At 48.4% G+C, this 20,821-nt stretch overlaps 1 protein-coding gene across 3 annotated transcripts in view; it reads right to left on the reverse strand.

Annotated features, from left to right (window-relative positions):
* The window catches only part of LOC149345442 (syndetin-like), a 206,810-nt gene that overhangs the window by 137,742 nt on the left and 48,247 nt on the right, over positions 1-20,821 (reverse strand). For all 3 annotated transcript variants that reach the window (XM_089546651.1, XM_089546650.1, XM_089546649.1), the window contains one exon: positions 5,159-5,336. In XM_089546651.1, coding sequence (XP_089402777.1) covers positions 5,159-5,336 — 178 coding nt within the window. The remainder of the gene's footprint in view (positions 1-5,158; positions 5,337-20,821) is intronic.

The following is a 20,821-nucleotide window of genomic DNA, read 5'->3' on the forward strand; positions in this document are numbered from 1 at the left end:
TCTTCGGCCTTGTGTACCATGCTTCTTGCATCGGTATTTATGATGTTACAAGGATTACGTCCCTTTCTGAAGCATTCCCAAGCAGCCAATGTTTGTCAGTATGCTCATCCCAAGCATACATGATGACCCTGCCAACTCCTCTCAGTTTGCCAGAAGTCACTTTCGCTCCTTCCTTTCTTTCCTGCGCCAAAGAATCCCACAAGCTCTTCTTGAGTAGTCCTCCCTAACAGAGAAAGCACGCCACTGTTGCCAAGTATCTCTCATCCCTGACGTCAGCAATTTTAAGGACTATAGGAGAGTCTGGACTCCTAACAAATTTCCCCTGGTTGCTGCTCAATGCCCCTCAGCTTTGCTCCCCCTGTGGGCCCAGCAGACTCCTCTCTCCTCTTCAAGGCTGTCTGAAATGTGCCCAGAATAGCCCCCCCCCCCCCCCCCACAAGCTGGCCTCTCAACTGTGGCATCATTCCCACATCAAACAAATGATCAGCCAGGCTTGCCTAAGAGATATCCGACACCATCACTCTAGAACAACTTCCATTTGGGCTACATGGTACTCGAGAAAGCAAATACAGTGGCCCCGAAAGACACACACACAGCTAAGTAGGACAAGCACTCACTACTTCCTCTGACTTTAATCTCTGAAAAGCAAGCAAACATACAGAAACATAGGCATGCGCAGAAAGAAGCCTCATGTGCAGTCAACAGAACCATTCAAGATATGAAATATCAGCTTTAAAAAGGTTCACAGATGTATCGCTGACACAAGTTTTTCCTCTTTTCCTACGTGGTATGCCTCCAAATCCTCCCGTGCCTCACTATCCCCGCTCCTGCCCAGAATCCTTATCCCATCCAGTCGTGCTTCACCCTTTTTGCAGTGCTCACAATTTTCCCCCGCCGTAGTATGTTCTGCCGCTCAATGACACACCTTGCACTCTGCACAGTGTTTGGGTGGATGGGCGCCTCCTGCTTCATCGAGCGAGTGCTCCACTGCACGGTCACTGATGCACCTGCCTGTTTGGCCCACATGGGCTTCCCCACAGGTCAGCGGTATCTCAGAGACCACGCCAGTGCAGCACTTCATAAAGTGCTTCCCATGTTTTTTACCGCAACCACTCCTCTTCCCATCGCTCGCTACACGTGCACAGATCTGTGCAAGCTTCCATGGAGCCAAATATGACAGGCATGCCATGTCCGTTTGCCACCTTTTTCCATGTTGTGGGCAACCCTGTGCACATACGGAACAACTTCAGGTTTCGCATCTTGCGTCCTTCGCTCTGATGGCCGCCTAAACATGGTGCCCTTGACTTTATGCAGCAGGGCTTCAGCAACACCCGTGCTTACCGAGCTTGGGAACCCGGCCCCCACCGATCGATCCACTTGCGCATCAAAGCTCCCTTGCCTACCATGCTGACACAACTGCACGAGTGCAGATTCGAGGCAATGATTAGCAACAGCGTGTTTAACTGTCTTAGAATGAGCCGATGCATGCGGTAGCAGCTCTTCTCTAGCTCGAGAGGCATCCTGCCAACATACACGTTCTTCTCCAGACAGGCAGGTGCATCAGTGGCTGTGCACACACGCTCGCTCAAAGAAGTAGGAGGTGCGCATCTGCCCAAACACTGCGCAGAGTGCATTGAGCGGCAGAACATACTACGGCGGGGGAAAATTGTGAGCACTGCAAAAAGGGTGAAGCACGACTGGATGGGATAAGGATTCTGGGCAGGAGCGGGGATAGTGAGGCACGGGAGGATTTGGAGGCGTACCACGTAGGAAAAGAGGAAAAGTTGTGTCAGCGATACATCTGTGAACCTTTTTAAAGCTGATTTTTCATATCTTGAACGGTTCTGTTGACTGCACATGAGGCTTCTTTCTGCACACGCCTATGTTTCTGTATGTTTGCTCGCTTTTCAGAGATTAAAGTCAGATGAAGTGAGCGCTTGTCCGGCGTCGTTCTTCAGCTGTGTGTGCGTGTGCGTGTGTGCATGCGTGCGTCTTTTGGTGTTGCTGTTTTTCCGTTCTCGAGGACACTATCAATCAGGTGATACAGGAATGCACAGAATGCAACCAACCCCTATATATAGCCATCACTGAATACGAGAAAGCATTTGATTCAGTGGAAACCTCAGCACTCATGCAGGCATTGTGGAATCAGGGTGTGGAAGAGTGTTATGTGAAAATATTGGAAGATATTTATAATGATTGCACAACAACCATATTCCTCCATAAAGTCAGCAATAAATTTCCAATAAGGAAATGTGTCAGGCAGGGAGACTATCTCGCCAATGCTAATCACCGCCACGGTGAATTCACCCCGCCACGGTGGCTCAGTGGTTACGGCACTCGGCTGCTGACCCGAAAGACGCGGGTTCGATCCCGGCCGCGGCGGCTGAATTTCGATGAGGGCGGAATTCTAGAGGCCCGTGTACTGTGCGATGTCAGTGCACGTTAAAGAACCCCAGGTGGTGGCAATTTCCGGAGCCCTCCACTACGGCGTCTCTCATAGCCTGAGTCGCTTTGGGACTTTAAACCCCAATAAACCATAAACCATATTCACCGCCTGTTTAGAGGAGGTATTCTCGAGCCTGAAACAGGAGAAGTTGGGGATAAGAGTTAACGCAGAATACCTGAGTAATCTGCGAATCGCTGATGACATTGCCTTGCTAAGTTACTCAGGACATGAAATGCAAAGCATGATAAATGAGTTAGTCAGAGCAGAACGGTGGGGCTAAAAATTAACATGTAGAAAACCAAAGTAATGTTCAACAGCCTAGCAAGGGAACAGCAGTTCACAATTGGTAGCGAGGTGCTGGAAGTAGTAAGAGAATATGTCTATTTAGGGCAGGTAGTGACAGCTGATCCAGATCATGAGAGAGAAATAACTAGAAGAATAAGAATGGGGTGGAGCGCATATGGCAGGTTATCTCAGATCATGAATGGCAGTTTACCAATATCCCTCAAGAGAAAAGTGTACAAGAGGTCTATCTTACCGGTACTCACCTATGAGGCAGAAAGGTGGAGGCTAACAAAGAGGGTCCAGCTTAAGTTAAGGACAGTGCAGCAACCGATGAAAAGAAAAATGATAGGCATAACGTTAAGAGATCGGAAGAGAGTGGAGTGGGTGAGAGAACAAATGCAGGTTAATGACATCCTAGTCGAAATCAAGAGGAAGAAGTGAGCTAAGAAGAACTTCTTGTTGGGCGAGTTGGTGCATAATGTTGTAGGTACGAATTGCGCACAAAAGACACACACAGGAAAAACACGAGGGAGACTGAAAGAGCGCAAACTATCAACTGGTGTTTATTCGATTCAGTGCTGCTTTATAGGCAGTGTGCACACGTGCCTACAAAGAGGGGAAGGAGAGGATCAGGAGGCAAATCAACCCTGCGCGACAATCCATCAAAAACGCTCCAAAAAATTCTTTTCCGCGTTGTACAATGAAACGGAGGTGTCACTCACACATTTATCACCTCTTGCCTTGATGTGGTATGCCTCTAGGAGTTGACGGGAAAATTTGTCATTACTCCTGCCCAGAATTCTGATATTATTTAGCAGTGGCTCACAACCGGTGCATGCAATGCAATGAGCAGGCAAATTTGCTCCTTCTCTATTCCTAATTGAACGCTGATGCTCCCCTGCGCGTTCATTCACGCAGCGTCCTGTCTGGCCCACATACATGCGACCACACTTGAGCGGGATGAGATACACGAAGCCTGTGGTGCATTTTACAAATTGTGCCGCATGCTTTATCACGCATGCTCTTCGTCGAGCGCCTTCCGCGCTGATCCTTGGGCACAACCCGGCGAGCTTGCGTGGGGCGCCACAGGGACGCCATGCTTATTTGCCACCTTGTGCATATACGGGATGACCGTAGTCTTTCTTCGCGGCAATCGCTCCTTGTTGTTGTGAACACACCCGACCAGAAGTGTTGTCTCTTTCTTCAGGGAAAACAACCGGCGGTTGCTACAGGCTGATAAGGTTCGTCGCTTTACGAGAAGAAGCGTTCAACGAAAAGGCTGCCCAAGCGATCGCTAAGAACTTTGTACGAGAGTCAAGAGCAGGGCCAAGAGTCAAGAGCAGGGCCGCGGCTCTGTGCAGTGATCTGGATTTAACTAAGCTGGCAAGATCGATAACTGATTGCAGGAAGAGAGCGTTATCGGTCTTCTTCACTGCAAAGACCCACAAGGACTCAGTGCCGTTCAGAGCAATTGTTAGTCAGAAGGGTTCGTGGCAGTTCCTAATAAGCCAGTATTTGCAGAAGCATCTGAGTGGGTTACAAGTTGAGGACCCATTTGCCACAAAAACCTCCGGTGATGTTGTGCGCTGTTTGAAATCCAACGCTCCTATTGGATACGCATTCTCTGTAGATGTGGAGAATTTGTTTTATTCCGTGCCCCATGATGAGTTGTTTGTTGCCGTCAGAGAATGTATTGAAAGGAATGGTGAAGTAAGTTTTCGAAACTCAGCCGGTGTGCCAGCAGACAGCTTCATTTCCTTGCTAGAATTTTATTTGCAAGCCACTTTTATTTCTTTTAACGATGACTTTTACATTCAACGACAAGGCATTTGCATTGGATCCTGTGTCGCACCGACCCTTTGCAATATTTTTTTAGCCGCTATTGACTATTGGCATGTAATGCGAAGGCAAGATAACCGATGGTCCTGAAGGGTAATGGAGTGGATTCCAGGAGAAGGCAAACATAGCAATTCCAGGAGAAGGCAAACATAGCAGGGTGCAGCAGAAAGTTGGGCGAATGAGATTAAGAAGGGTGACCGGAGCTGCTGGCAAAGGACAGAGTTAATTGAAGAGCCTTTGACCTGTGCAGTGAATGGCGACGGCAGACCAGCCAATTTGCACCAGCTTGACTGCCGCTGTGTTCGGCAGCTTTTGGTGTGTTGCCCCACGCTGATCCCTTATCACACTTGTGGGAATGTGCAAGTCTGCTGGTGCAATTCCATCACTGCCGCAGCATGAGCATGTATGACTGAATGTGCGTAAACAAAACTGCTGGCAGCACTGCCGAGTGGGTTGGCTCCGAGACATGTCATCTGCGGCTTGAAGCCTCTAGATTCCAACAGTGTCATGGAAACAGCTCTTTCATCATCCACTGCTGCCCAGGCATGCAAATGAGAGCGTTCTCACTAGAAATGCTTCCCCCACCTGCGCACAATGTCCAGCACCTGGATGAACTGGTTGAACTTGAAGCCCGCAATGTTGGAGGCCAGCAGGAACTGCGTCACCTTCTTCTGGATGTCCTGCCACACCCGCTGCAGACCCTCGCGGAGCTTCTCGCTCACGTAGCGCGCCTCAATGTCCTCGCTCCGCAGGCTCTCCTCGGCTGCGAAGAACCAAGTGAACAACACTCATCCTGGAACCACCGCTCCACCACCAGCTGAGCTAACCGGGACTTTTCATGAATACCGGCCAGCTTCACTCCTTCAGGCGTAAAAAATGCATGTTAAATGCCTTAAATGTGAAAGTACACATTGTATATTGATATTGCGGCTGACAAGCTGTGCTGCAACAACTGTAATTTGTGATTATTTCCGAACCCTGAGATTAACCAAGAATCAGTGTGTCAAAAGTGTTTTGGCTTTTAAGCTGGCATTTCCTTTCAAGAAGCTTGTAAGTGCATCTGGTGGCACATGAAACAAGCGTGATAGCTGTGCAAAGACTGCAATACTATACCCCTTGCGGTAGCCCTCGGCCAAGTAATCAGTACACAAAATACTGTGCAATGTCAGTGCACATTAGAGAACCCCAGATGGTTGAAATTTCCACAGCCCTCCATTACAGAGTCCCTCATAGCCCGAGTGGCTTTGCAATGTCAAACCCAATTGACCAATCCAAGTAATCAGTATAGCATAAGCTCGTTGATTCAAACTTCAAGGGACTCGAAAAATGATCGCATTATTGAATGACCCTGAAAAAACTGTCACAGTTTTTCACATTTCCATCAATGCGTGCATGCTGTCCAGAACATCGCTCCAAAATTGTCAGGGTCTTGCGCACATCATCCTTCCTGTGGTGGAGCTCCGTCCGACTCGGCACCTATGCTCGCCATGAAGAGTTTAATGATGGCGCTCCCCAGTGTGCTGGCTCCAAGAAGGTTTTGCTCTTCATCGCACCTGCTCACTCATGAGTGCAGCACTCATATCGCCTCACTCACGTCTGGGTGCGAGTGAGTGGACGTGAGTGTGGGTGCCAGTCAGTGGATGTCTGCACGGGTGGTGAGTGAGTGGAAATGAATGTCAGTGGAGGTGAGTGAGCGCGAGTAGAGGTGAGTGGACACGATTGATGAGTGGATGCGAGTGGACATGAGTGGACTCGACATTGATATTGGTCGTGTATGTTTTGCAACGACAATATCCGCTTAGCTACTTTCATGTAGTTGACAGCTGAGGGCAGAAAAATATTCACTACTGAGGGCACTCGAGGCAGTCTCATGCCGGTGTCTTTGGACAGACTGGTGCAGGAACGGCAATCTTTCGTTTGGCATGGGTGCAGGCCCTTCGCGGATGCAATGAGCCGCTACGAGTTTTGTGAGATCCTTGATCGAATTTCGCATTGCCAGTCCTGAAAATATAGATACATGTCTCTTGCCACGCTCCCCGCACGGCTCGATCTCATATACATGCTTACTGCTGAAACAACATCTGTCCGCTTCTCAGCAATAACTACCGTAAGATGAGATCTCAAGCGCTGCAGTGGACTCTCAGGTTTTTTCAGTGCCAAGGTGTGTTGTTTGGGCTGGACCCACGCGAAAACCTGGCCTACTTGGCCCAGCTATTGAACTGCACAAGCTCAGCTGAGGCCCGAAAACGATGCGACCCTCAAAGCTTTATCTCGTGGAAAAACTTGAACGAATCCAAAACCACGCTGCCAGGTTTGTTTCTGGCAACTATAATTTCCGTAGTAGCGTCACATTAGTTAAAGAAAACCTTAGGTGGAAAACACTGGCTCACCGGAGACTAACCGCAAAATTAGAACTTTTTTTCCAGATATACTCTGATCTCACGGGAATAAACAAGAGCTCGTACATTCTACCTCCACATTTCATCTAACGCCGCGACCATAACTTGAAAGTTCTTGTACCGCGATGTCGAACTGATGTGTTTCGTAATTCTTTTTTTCCTCATACTTCTTCACATAGGAATAGGCTTCCCAAGAGCATAGAACAATGTAAAACGGATAAACATTTTCACTCTTTCCTGGCAGCCAATCTGTCGTAGAAGCTTTCCACCATTTCAGAACTTGTTTTCTCAGACCGCCATTTCAGTGATGCGTTACTATTTTATTTTAGACAATTATGCCTTCTTGTTTATTTTTAATATTTGTGACATGCTCATTTTATGTATATGTTTACTGTTATTGTCCCCCCGCTATAATGCCCCTGGGCGCTGCAGGTATTTGTATAAATAAAAAAAATAAAAAGAAAACCAAGTGCGCTTTTCGGTAACACCAGAGGATTTTTGTTTCTATCATGGACCTTTTGTCATGTCCCCTGTGTATTCGTCCTAAAAGTTAGCGCTGCTTAAATTTTAACGAAAGAAAAATGCATAACCAACTAGCCCCGCAACGTGTTTTACTATCATGGACCTGAAGGCATTGCAAATCAAGCATGTGAATTTTATTTTTTGTATCCAAGCTAACCATTAATGCGACAACTGGGGCTAGTTGGTATTTCATGTTTTTAGCTGTATTAGAAGTGCGCTGAGTATACAAAGAACAACACGAGACAAGGCTGGATGATGCTCACGATGCGCTTCGTCCAGTCTTGTCTCATGTTGTTCTTTCTTTACTCAGCGCATTTCTAATATAGCTCAGAAAGAGACACTCAAAATGGTAATATTTTATGTTTTAATTTGCACCACAAATTATTGCTTCATGCCGATGGTGATAGGGAAGTTCACAGTGCTGTGAATTGTTTGCCGGGTCCGGGTTTGCGATGTCCATTGAGGTTTTTTTTTCTGCCGTTCGCACAGCTGCAGAGAAGGGGGCGAGTCACACTTGCTACCCAGCAGGACAAGGGGAGAATTCTGGGAATACATCTCATCAGCCTCTTCCCATGCCTCTCCAATTAACCCTGTCCTATGGGAAAGGTCAAACCCCCTCCACATCCCACTGTGCATGTTCTGGCGGATCTACGTTGCGTGGCTTTTGTCTCATGTCTATGGCCATTGCTACGCACACTGCCGGCATGAAGACAGTTTCCAAGTGAGGGCACTGAATAGATGGGCCTTGAGGTGACTTTCCTCGGACCTGGGTTTCCCAGAGGTTGAAACAACCTACACCGTGGGAAAGCGAGAATGTTCGCAAAGCTCGCGGGAGGAAGGGAGCATCCTTCGAAATCTTGATGGTGGAAAGTGTGCACAGTGTTGCACACTGTGCACACTAGTGCAATAGTGTTGCACACTATTTGCACAGTGTTCGTCAAGATGAGTCATCTTCTTCCCAAAATCATTGACTGGCCGTGTTGACCTTCGCCAATTGTTGATTGGTAATGGTTTCCTTTCCCCAACGATTTATTGGATGTTTGTGGAGTTACCTGATGGATTACTGTCCCCATCGAGAGCAGGGACATAGGGCTTAAAACTAGCAGTTTCTGCAGAACTGAGAGCTGGTTTCGTCACATTAAACTACAGGTCAATCATATGTAAATAAGTTTTCTCCTTGCTTGTACCTTTCTTTATTTTGTTAATTGTTAATAAAAAGTTAATCTCCCCGGAACTGTCCTCTAGCAACGTGATTAAGCAAAATCGAATCTGCAAGACGTCAAGTATCTTCAATAATCATCATCAACTCAATTTCCCTCTACAAGATTGACAGCGAAACTGAACTGTGATGAAACGTTGCGGTGACTTGCGGCAGTGGATATGAGGTGGCAACCAAATTGGCTGCACCCTTTTTGATTGGTTGGACATACAGTTCGAACAGCATTTTTATGCACTCGGGAAAGGTGTTCAGAATAGAATGTCTGTGAGCACTGTCATCGTTTCACTGGAGAAAAAAACTACAAAAGAAAAGCAGTACAAGCGAATAAAAGAATCAAGCTAGGGCGACAGTTTTTGTTTCGCCTAAAATTATCGTGCAAGCAAGCGCTGCTCTTCAAACTGCCAAGGCAGCAAAGGAAAAAAACATCCGACAGAGGCCACAAAGAAGAGAACAGGAAACTGAGGTGGAAGGGGTGCCGGACACTGGACTGTGCGCTCTTAGAACAGGAAAGGGTTGAAAAGTAAGTTCCCCCACCCTCTCCCGTAAATAAAAGAAAAAAATATTTATTTATTTTTTTGTGTGGTCATGAAAAGGCTCCCGTCAGCGTCATGTAAGTGGAACTCTGTCGCCAGCAATTGGGGGCTGCCCTGGCAGGTCAACAACTGCACACTATGTGTGCAACGCATGGTTCTGATTTGTGGCACCAAATCTTTGTCACTGGGCGAGTGAAATGAGCTTGTGAAATACCATTTTGTTTAGTAGAGTAACTTCTGTTTGCATGCACTGATTTCAGCAATCCTGCCCGCACTGATATCTAGACAGCATGTGGTATCCTTTGAACCGAATACTGCGATTTCCTCCAAGAAGCGCTTTTCTCCAGTAAAGTCCTATTGCTTCAGAAGAGCATGCGCCACAAAATGGCTCACCTGCACACGCATTCCTCCACCAACGAAGCTGGAGAATAATCAGGTGCAATGCAAGCATTACCATGCGGATGCGCACGTGGTCTCCGCAAGCACTGGCCCCAAAAACACCACAATGGCTTGTGAAACCTCCTGACAGGGATTATGTGCAGTGCAGAAAACGTACTGCACTGCAGGCATGTCCACAGAACGCCCACACATAGTAAGCCTGGGAGCTTTTGTAAATGGATTGATAATGGCAACTCTACCTAGCATCATTACTATGCGGGGAAATCCTCTACTTGCGGCCCATTCCGGCCACTTCCCTTTCCATGAGGAAATCACTCGATCATTTGAAAAACACGCTCCATTTTGCATGCTGCACAAAGTACTCACAGCCGCCACTTGACTCCATTGTGTTCATGCAGAGTCACGGAACGTCATAGTCAAGGAAGACCACATATTTTGTAATTAAACACCATCCAAGGCTATTGCCAAGGCAAACTGATTATTGTTACGTAGACACCGTCATAGGTGCGTGCACAAGGAACGGGGGGTGTGCCCCCCCCCCAATCATCTAAGCCCCGTAATCGCCAAGTCCGCACCATAAATTTACTCCATCGGACCTGTTCCGTCACTGTACACAGTGCAGTGCTACAGCCAAGCAGGTTTTTCAAAGGCCGAATACCCATGATGTTGTGTTCCAGGAACTGTTTATTTGCCTGGTCATTTTGAGGCAATCTTTCCAGGTTCTTTTTTGCAGTGACAGTAGCCAAAAAATAAATCTGTCACATTTACTGGGGTCTAGAGAGGATGGAAATTCCCTTTGAAGCGCAATGTTACACTGATGCCTCAGCGGCCAGGGGGTGCCTTCCCCTGCCGGAGTGAACAAGGGAGGAAAAGGCGCCTGCCAACATTTCGACCAGAGGACTTGTCTTTGCGCCCACACAAGGACCAGTCCTCCTGTGGAAACGTTGGCAGGCACCCCGAGGCTTTCCCCTCCTCCCTCGTTCACCACGTGAGTGCCCTTTCTACCATCTATTCCTGTGCCGAGGATGTTGCACCCGAGAGTGAAATATTTTGTATATATTGGAATTCCATCGTATTGACATAAATCTTTGTGCTCCATTTTGACCATATAACCTAAGTGACAGTGTGTTGGCAGGGGCATAAGGGGCGCCACTCCCATGGGGAACCCTGCGCACGTCTAAGGACACTTGTCTAAACACTTGTCTAAGCATCTTAGCGGACGCAGAGCAGGCTCTCCTCGTCTCAGCAGCCAGCGCGGCAGCACACATGCGTAGCATTCAGTGCGTGGAGAAATGTGCATGTCGAGCATTGAAACTGCCAAAGCTCACCACCCCATCCCTGCTGCTCAAGCTATGGCTAGGGGAGCCACGGGGGCAGTCAGCCGTGGCAGTGAATCTCTCATTCCCTGCGTTGATAGCAAACAACGAAAGAGTGAAAAACTATAGCGCTCGAGACAAGGACACAACAAGACAACAACACATGCGCTAACAGCGCATGCATTGTCGTCTTCGTTGTGTCTTTGTCTCCAGCGCCACTGCTTTTCATCATGAGCAACCAACTCGCTCAAACATCCTCCCTAATCAAGGAAAGAGTGAGTGAACGTGAATGAGACTGAGTGGTCATGAGTGTGAGTGACTGGTCATGAGTGTGAGTGAGTGGTTGTGAGTGTGAGTGGTCATGAGTTAGTCATGAGTGTGAGTGAGTGGTTGTGAGTGCGAGTGGTCATGAGTTAGTGAGTGGTTGTGAGTGCGAGCGGTCATTCGTGAGTGAGTGCGAGTGGTCATGAGTGCCAGTGACAGGTTGTGAGTGTGAGTGGATGAGTGAGCGGTTGTGAGTGCAAGTGCTTGTGAGAGTGAGTGATTGTGAGTGCGAGTGGTCATGAGTGTGAGTAAGTGGTTGCGAGTGCGAGCAGTCATGAGAGTGAGTGGTTGTGAGTGTGAGTGGTCATGAGTGTGAGTTGTTGTGAGTGCGAGTGGTCATGAGTGTGAGTGGTTTTGAGTGCGAGTGGTCATGAGTGTGAGTGAGTGGTTGTGAGTGCAAATGGCCATGAGTGAGCGGTTGTGAGTGCGAGTGGTCATGAGTGTGAGTGAGTTGTTGTGAGTGCGAGTGAGTGATTTTGAGTGCAAGTGGTCATGAGTGTGATAAGTGGTTGTGAGTGCGAGTGGTCATGAGTGTGAGTGAGCGGTTGTGAGTGGTCATGAGTGTGAGTGGTTGTGAGTGCGAGTGGTCATGAGTGTGAGTGCGAGTGGTCATGAGTGTGAGTGAGTGGTTGTGAGTGCGAGTGGCCGTGAGTGCGAGTGGTCATGAGTGTGACTGAGTGGTTGTGAATGCGAGTGAGTGATTTTGAGTGCAAGTGGTCATGAGTGTGAGTGAGCGGTTGTGAGTGGTCATGAGTGTGAGTGAGTGGTTGTGAGTGCGAGTGAGTGACTTTTAGTGCAAGTGGTCATGAGTGTGAGTAAGTGGTTGTGAGTGCGAATGGTCATGAGTGTGAGTGAGTGCGAGTGGTCATGAGTGTGAGTGAGCGGTTGTGAGTGTGAGTGGTCATGAGTGTGAGTAAGTGGTTGTGAGTGCGAGTGGTCATGAGTGTGAGTGAGCGGTTGTGAGTGCGAGTGGTCATGAGTGTGAGTGAGTGGTTGTGAGTGCGAGTGAGTGATTTTGAGCGCAAGTGGTCATGAGTGTGAGTAAGTGGTTGTGAGTGCGAGTGGTCATGAGTGTGAGTGAGCGGTTGTGAGTGGTCATGAGTGTGAGTGGTTGTGAGTGCGAGTGAGTGATTTTGAGTGCAAGTGGTCATGAGTGTGAGTAAGTGGTTGTGAGGTGAGTGGTCATGAGTGTGAGTGAGTGGTCGTGAGTGTGAGTGGTCATGAGTGTGAGTGAGCGGTTGTGAGTGTGAGTGCTCATGAGTGTGAGTAAGTGGTTGTGAGTGCGAGTGGTCATGAGTGTGAGTGAGCGGTTGTGAGTGCGAGTGGTCATGAGTGTGAGTGAGTGGTTGTGAGTGCGAGTGAGTGATTTTGAGTGCAAGTGGTCATGAGTGTGAGTAAGTGGTTGTGAGTGCGAGTGGTCATGAGTGTGAGTGAGCGGTTGTGAGTGGTCATGAGTGTGAGTGAGCGGTTGTGAGTGGTCATGAGTGTGAGTAAGTGGTTGTGAGCGCGAGTGGTCATGAGTGTGAGTGAGTGGTTGTGAGTGCGAATGGCCGTGAGTGAGCGGTTGTGAGTGCGAGTGAGTGATTTTGAGTACAAGTGGTCATGAGTGTGAGTAAGTGGTTGTGAGTGCGAGTGGTCATGAGTGTGAGTGAGCGGTTGTGAGTGTGAGTGGTCATGAGTGTGAGTGAGTGGTCATGAGTGTGAGTGAGTGGTGAGTGCGAATGGTCGTGAGTGAGCAGTTGAGAGTGAGTGGTCATGAATGTGAGTGAGTGGTTGTGATTGCGAGTGGTCATGAGTGTGACGAGTGGTTGTGAGTGCGAGTGGTCATGAGTGTGAGTGAGTGGTTGTGAAAGCAAGTGGTCATATGTGTGAGTGGTTGTGAGCGCGAGTGGTCATGAGTGTGAGTGGTTGTGAGTGCGAGTGGTCATGAGTGTGAGTGAGTGGTTGTGAGTGGATGAGTGTGAGTGAGTGGTTGTGAGTGGATGAGTGTGAGTGAGTGGTTGTGAGTGGATGAGTGTGAGTGAGTGGCTGTGAGTGTGAGTGGTCATGAGTGTGAGTGGTTGTGAGTGCGAGTGGTCATGAGTGTGAGCGAGTGGTTGTGAGTGCGAATGGTCGTGAGTGAGCGGTTGTGAGTGTGAGTGGTTGTGATTGCGAGTGGTCATGAGTGTGAGCGAGTGGTTGTGAGTGCGAGTGGTCATGTGTGTGAGTGAGTGGTTGTGAATGTGAGTGGATAAGTGTGAGTCGTGAGTGCGAGTGGTCATGAGTGTGAGCGAGTGGTTGTGAATGTGAGTGGATAAGTGTGAGTAGTCATGAGTGCGAGTGGTCACGAGTGTGAGTGAGTGGTTGTGAGTGCGAGTGGTCATGAGTGAGTGAGTGGTTGTGAGCGAGAGTAATCATGAGTGTAAGTGGTTGTTTAGGTTTATTGGTTTATTGGGGTTTATCGTCCCGAAGCAACTCAGGCTATGAGGGACGCCGTAGTGAAGGGCTCCGGAAATTTCGACCACCTGGGGTTCTTTAACGTGCACTGACATTGCACAGCACACGGGCCTCTAGAATTTCGCCTTCATCGAAATTCAGCCGCTGCGGCCGGGATCGAACCTGCGTCTTTCGGGCCAGCAGCCGAGCGCCGTAACTACTGAGCCACCGCGGCGGGTGTAAGTGGTTGTGATTGCAAGTGGTCATGAGTGTGAGTGAGTGGTTGTGAGTGCGAGTGGTCATGAGTGTGAGTGAGTGGTTGTGAGTGCAAGTGGTTGTGAGAGTGGGTGGTCATGAGTGTGAGTGAGTGGTTTTGAGCGCGGGTAGTCATGAGTGTATGTAAGTGGTTGTGAGTGTAAGCGGTCATGAGTGTGAGTGGTGGCGTGTGGTCATGAGTGTGAGTGAGTGATTGTGTGTGAGTGAGTGGTTGTGAGTGCGAGTGGTCATGAGTGCGAATGGTTGTGAGTGTGAGTGGATGAGTGAGTACGAGTGGTTGTGAGAGTGAGTGGTCACGAGTGTGAATGGTCATGAGTGTGAGTGAGTGGTTGTGAGTGCGAGTGGTCACGAGTGTGAGTGGTTGCGTGAGTGAGTGGTTGTGAGTGCAAGTGGTCACGAGTGTGAGTGGTTGAGTGTGAGTGGTCATGAGTGTAAGTGAGTGGTTGTGAGTGGATGAGTGTGAGTGAGTGGTTGTGAGTGCGAGTGGTCATGAGTGTGAGTGAGTGGTTGAGTGTGAGTGGATGAGTTGAGTGAGTGGTTGCGAGTGCAAGCGGTTGTGAGTGGTGAGAGTGATGGTCATGTGTGTGAGTGAGTGGTTTTGAGTGCGAGTAGTCATGAGTGTAAGTAAGTGGTTGTGAGTGCAAGTGGTCATGAGTGTGAGTGAGTGGTTGTGTGTGAAGTGAATGAGTGTGAGTGAGTGGTTGTGAGTACGAGTGGTCATGAGTGTGAGTGAGTGGTTGTGAGTGTGAGTGAGAGCCCTAGCTCTTGCTTTTTTAGAGTTAATATCTCCTCCTGCGTAGGGTATCTGTGAAATATGCCCCAAGCTTTGTTTTGTAGTTTTTTGCTTCTTTGCAATCTTGAGTCCACCACACTTTATGGTTCTGTCGTACTATTCCTGAAGATTGAGGTATAGCTACGTGTGCGGCAGCGAGAATACAAGTTGTGAACTTTTCATTTATTTTTATTGACATTAAGAATCTCTAAAACAATGTTTTCTAAAGTGACTCGTGTTCTAAATAGTTGCCAGTCTGCTAAAAGAAGCTTCCAGCGCCGTGGTTTTGTCGGGATGACAGGCTGATTTCAACAGGCAGATGATCACTTCCATAGGGGTTGTCTAAAACATCCCATTTAAAATATCGCTAAAAACAGATGGAGAACTAAAAGACAAATCTAAAACACTCATTTTTCCTGAGCTAGGACAGCAATTGGTGGGCTTGCCGGTGTTTAGTAGACAAATATTATTAGATAGTATAAAGTCCTCAATGACATGACCCCTGCTATCGGTTTTATCACTGCCCCAAAAACAAGAGTGCGCATTAAAATCTCCCACTACCACGTATGGCTCCGGCAACTGGTCTAGAATATTCTCTAATTCATGGTGAGTTACTTCGAGGTGTGGTTGAATATATATGAAACAGAGTGTGATGGTTTTGTGAGCAACCACAGTGGCCGCTACGGCTTCGAATCTAGTTTTTAGTTTGAGATCGCGAGCTGCAACTCCAGGCAGCACAACAATGGCTACGCCTCCCGAGAGTCTCCTCGCCCCTTCTCGGTCATGGCGGAAGACAGTGTATTTCTTTATGCGCCGAGGGCCTAAATTGGTTTCCTGCAGGCAACAGGAGAATTTGTGCTTAAAATGTCTTTTATATAAATATAGTTATTTACGAATCCTCGGCAGTTCCAGTGTATTATGAAAGGCATCTTTATGTTGTGTGTGCATGAAGAGAAAACTGAATTAGCTTGGATTCGGCCCCAAGACTCAGGACCTCAAATTTTTCGATCGATCCAAGAAGCTTCGCCGTGCGTCTGACGTGGATGGCCATTGCCTCTGCAGAGGCGATGGACGACCATGCAGGAGGCATGTTGATTTTGAAGTTAGACCTCGACTTGTGGGAAGAAGTCTTGAGGCCCGCCGGCCCGGGGGTCTGTGTCCCCTCCTTTTGGGTTGGCGGAGTAGCGTACTCCACAGGGGGGCGCGGGTGGCCCCTCCACAGGCTCACTGCGTGTGGCCTGGACAGGTGACGAAGCCTGGCGTGGTGTGCCGCGCCTACGCACCACATCGACCAAGTTTGTTTTTGCACTGAAGGAGAATGTGTTTGTTTGAGGATATCACCTTCTTGCTTCCTTGAAAGGAATGTTTTCAGTGGTCTTGAGAGTAATTATTTCTTTTTCTTCCTTCCAGGACGGACACGCCCTGAAGTAGGCAACATGGTCTGCTTCACAGTTTGCACACCACAGTGTAGCAACACATTCTTCAGACTAGTGCTCCTTCGACAAGCATTTTGCGCAAGTTTCGCGGCCGTGACAACTCTGTGAGGCATGGCCGAATCTCTGACAATTGAAACATCTTCGTGGGTTGGGTATATATGCTCTTACATTCATTTTCAGGTAACCAGCTTCAGTGCGTTCAGGCAGTGTGCTGGCACTGAAAGTGGTTGGTTTATGGTTTGGTTTATGGGGTTTAACGTCCCAAAGCGACTAAGGCTATGAGAGACGCCGTAGTGGAGGGCTCCGGAAATTTCGACCACCTGGGGTTCTTTAACGTGCACTGACATCGCACAGTACACGGGCCTCTAGAATTTCTCCTCCAAAGAAATTCCAGCCGCCGCGGCCGGGATCGAACCCGCCTCTTTCGGGTCAGCAGCCGAGCACCATAACCGCTGAGCCACCGCGGCGGCCGCACTGAAAGTGAGGATCAGGTGTTTCGTGTCTATTTCCTTGTTATCTTTCCGGATCTTTATGCGTTGAACATTTATGATATCTTGGTCAGTAAGGCCCTCAAGCATTTCTTTCTCAGACAGGTAGACAAAGCCGATTTCAGATATCACGCCTCGGACAGAGTTCAAAGATCGATGTGAAGTGACGGACACCGGAATTTCCCCAATGGGCGCAAGGTTTCGGAGTTTAGTAGAGTGTTGGACAGTGTCACGTAGTTCGAGCAGTAAGTCACCACTGGCCATTTTTGATACCTTGTACCCAAGGCCCAAGGTATCTGTCAAGCACTTTGCTACCAGCAACGGGGATTTCAGTCTTGCTTGTTTTCCTTCTGCTTCGCTGTGGACAACATGAAATTTTGGGAAAGATAGCTTTATTTTCTGAAAAAAATCATCTGCATTGTTCTGCCCTCTTTTGAGAGAGTGATCTGGTTTGGAAAGGGGGGAGCCATAAAAAGATTAAGTTTTTCGGTCATGGTGCCAGCCACCCACCACGAAGCCCAACATGGGGACGGGACAGGAACTTGCAAGCAAACCCTGCCCACGCCAGCTGTACACCCCAACTATAACCAAATATGACGCAACTCGGGGTAGTTGGCCACACAAGGTTAACCCTAGACTGACTGGAGCAGTCTGCCTGCACAAACTGCTGCTTCCCCTCGCACATCTTTTTACACTGCTTTGCAAAACCACCTGTTAATATGACTGTATTAAGTTATTATTAGGTTAAGTGTGTTAGTATTAGTATAGCAATAGCTCTTATCCTGGTACAATGTGTTCTAGTTTTGTGTTTGCTAAAACAGTGCTGTATTTTAAATGTTGTTTTCTCCGTGCCTGTCGCGGGCATGTTTTTGTTTCTGCAATGTTCCTTTCATATTTGCTTCTACTCCTATTGTCCATGGGTTTTCTCAGTATATTGCATCATTTGCCTCAATTACTGTATTTTATCTGTTGTTTTTTTGATGTTTCCCCCTACAACAATGCCCCCGTGGGGGCACTGTAGGTATTTTGTATAAATAAATAAATAAATAGCCGCCTCTCAAGAGTGAAAAAACGAAGCAAACAGGAGACAACAGAAGAGTTGTAAGAAAGGAGATAGGACAGTGAAAGATAGAAAGGAGAACAGGAAAAGGCGACTGCCGATTTCCCCCGGTCGGATCAGGCCGGAGGTGCCGTCTACAGGAAGCTGGGGCCAAAGTGGTGTGTTGCTTCCGCCGAGGGGCCTTAAAGGTCCAAACGCTCGGCATCGACTCAACCACCAGGGTCCCCTTTTCCCTGGACACGGCGATGCCACGCACGGCTAAGCACGGGTGCTCGAGTCCGTGGCAGCGCACTGCTCATCAGGGACATCCCCCTGTGGGGATGTCCCTGCAGATGCTCAGGAACCCTCAGTGTCGCAACTCACCAACGTCTACATGAATCAGACGGCCCTGTGGGGTGGTCATGAGTGTGAGTGGTCGTGAGTGAGTGAGTGGTTGTGAGTGCGAGTGGTCATGAGTGAGTGAGTGGTTGTGAGTGCGAGTGGTCGTGAGTGCCAGTGAGTGGTTGTGAGTGCAAGTGGTTGTGAGAGCGAGTGGCTGTGAGTGCAAGTGGTTGTGAGAGTGAGTGGTTGTGAGTGCGAGTGAGTGATTGTGAGTGCGAGTGGTCTGAGTGTGAGTAAGTGGTTGTGAGTGCGAGTGGTCATGAGAGAGTGAGTGGTTGTGAGTGCGGGTGGTCATGAGTGTGAGTGAGCGGTTATGAGTGTGAGTGGTCGTGTGCGAGTGGTCATCAGTGTGAGTGGTTGTGAGTGCGAGTGGTCATGAGTGAGTGAGTGGTTGTGAGTGCGAGTGGTCATCAGTGTGAGTGGTTGTGAGTGCGAGTGGTCATGAGTGTGAGTGAGTGGTTGTGAGTGAGTGTGAGTGGTTGTGAGTGCGAGTGGTCATGAGTGTGAATGGTCATCAGTGTGAATGAATGTGAGTGGTTGAGTGCGAATGGTCATGAGTGTGAATGGTTGTGAGTGCGAGTGGTCGTGAGTGTGAGTGAGTGGTCGTGAGTGTGAGCGAGTGGCCGTGAGTGAGTGGTTGTGAGTGAGTGGTTATGAGTGTGAGTGAGTAGTCGTGAGTGTGAGCGAGTGGCCGTGAGTGAGTGGTTGTGAGGGCGAGTGGTCATGGGTGTGAGCGAGTGGTTGTGAATGTGACTGGATAAATGTGTGTGGTGAGTGCAAGTGGTCATGAGTGTGAGCGAGTGGTTGTGAATGTGAGTGGATAAATGTGTGTGGTGAGTGCGAGTGGTCATGAGTGTGAGCGAGTGGTTGTGAATGTGAGTGGTGAGTGCAAGTGGTCATGAGCACAAGTTTTCATGAGTGTGAGCGAGTGGTTGTGAATGTGACTGGATAAATGTGTGTGGTGAGTGCAAGTGGTCATGAGTGTGGCGAGTGGTTGTTTATGTGAGTGGATAAATGTGTGTGGTGAGTGCGAGTGGTCATGAGTGTGAGCGAGTGGTTGTGAATGTGAGTGGATAAGTGTGAGTGGTGAGTGCAAGTGGTCATGAGTGTGAGTGGTGAGTGCAAGTGGTCATGAGTGTGAGCGAATGGTTGTGAATGTGAGTGGATAAGTGTGAGTGGTGAGTGCAAGTGTTCATGAGTGTGAGCGAGTGGTTGTGAATGTGAGTGGATAAGTGTGAGTGATGAATGCGAGTGGTCATGAGTGTGAGTGCAAGTGGTCATGAGTGTGAGCGAGTGGTTGTGAATGTGAGTGGATGAGTGTGAGTGGATGAGTGCGAGTGGCCATGAGTGTGAGCGAGTGGTTGTGAATGTGAGTGGATAAGTATGAGTGACAAGTGCAAGCGGTCATAAGTGTGAGTGGTTGTGAGTGCGAGTGGTCATGAGTGTGAGCGAGTGGTTGTGAATGTGAGTGGATGAGTGTGAGCGGTGAGTGCGAGTGGTCATGAGTGTGATCAAGTGGTTGTGAATGTGAGTGGATAAGTGTGAGTGGTGAGTGCGAGTGGACATGAGTGTGAGTGGTTGTGAGTGTGAGTGGCCATGAGTGTGAGCGAGTGGTTGTGAATGTGAGTGGATAAGTGTGAGTGGTGAGTGCGAGTGGTCATGATAGTGAGTGGTTGTGAGTGGCAGTGGTCATGAGTGTGAGCGAGTGGTTGTGAATGTGAGCTGATGAGTGCGAGTGGTGAGAGCGAGTGGTCATGAGTGAGTGGTTGAGAGTGCGAGTGGTCATGAGTGTGAGCGAGTGGTTGTGAATGTGAGTGGATGAGTGAGTGCGAGTAGTCGAGTGTGAGTGGTTGTGAGTGCGAGTGGTCATCAATGTGAGTGTGAGTGAGTGGTTGTGAGTGCGAGTCGTCATGAGTGTGAGCGAGTGGTTGTGAATGTGAGTGGATGAGTGAGTGCGAGTGGTCATAAGTGCGAGTGAGTGGTTGTGAGTGCAAGTGGTCATGAGTGAGTGGTTGCATGTGGTCATGAGCGTGAGTATGAGTGAGTGGACATGAGCGTGAGTGTGAATGAGTGGCCGTGAGCGTGATTGAGCCACCTCTCATGGTGCCGAGGTATGGCCTAAGGAGATGAGTTTGCTACATTTATGCACACCTACTGCCCACAAAAGTCAGCAGGAGAACTTTGCTTAGTAAAACACGTTGCGGGGCTAGTTGGTTATGCATTTTCCTTTCGTTAAAATTTAAGCAGCGCTAACTTTTAGGACGAATACACAGAGGACAGTGCCCGTCCTGTCATGTCCTCTGTGTATTCGTCCTAAAAGTTAGCGCTGCTTAAATTTTAACGGGAGAACTTTGCTGTTCGTTGAATACACTTCGAAGCATAGTATGGCATTTTGACATGTTTATCTTTACCGCATATAAACCGACTGTGCGTGATATGAACTAGAATGGCTCATGCTGCACTGTAATTGTTTAGTATAGGTTTAGTATACTATTAATAGTATAGGCAAAACTTAATGCCTGTTTCTTCTGCATGCAAGGGTATTAATGCACGTCTGCCACATTAAGCACCAATCATGAATTTTAGCCAAGGCATCATTGAGAAATAGCCGGTCAGCAGGAGTTCGTATTTCATGATACAATACACAATCATTGGCAAACAGCTTGATTTTGACAGGAATTGACAATGTCATTTATAAAAATTAAAAA

Source organism: Amblyomma mixtum, chromosome 5, assembly GCF_055824585.1.
Source record: "Amblyomma mixtum isolate Tamu chromosome 5, ASM5582458v1, whole genome shotgun sequence".
NCBI lineage: Eukaryota > Metazoa > Arthropoda > Arachnida > Ixodida > Ixodidae > Amblyomma > Amblyomma mixtum.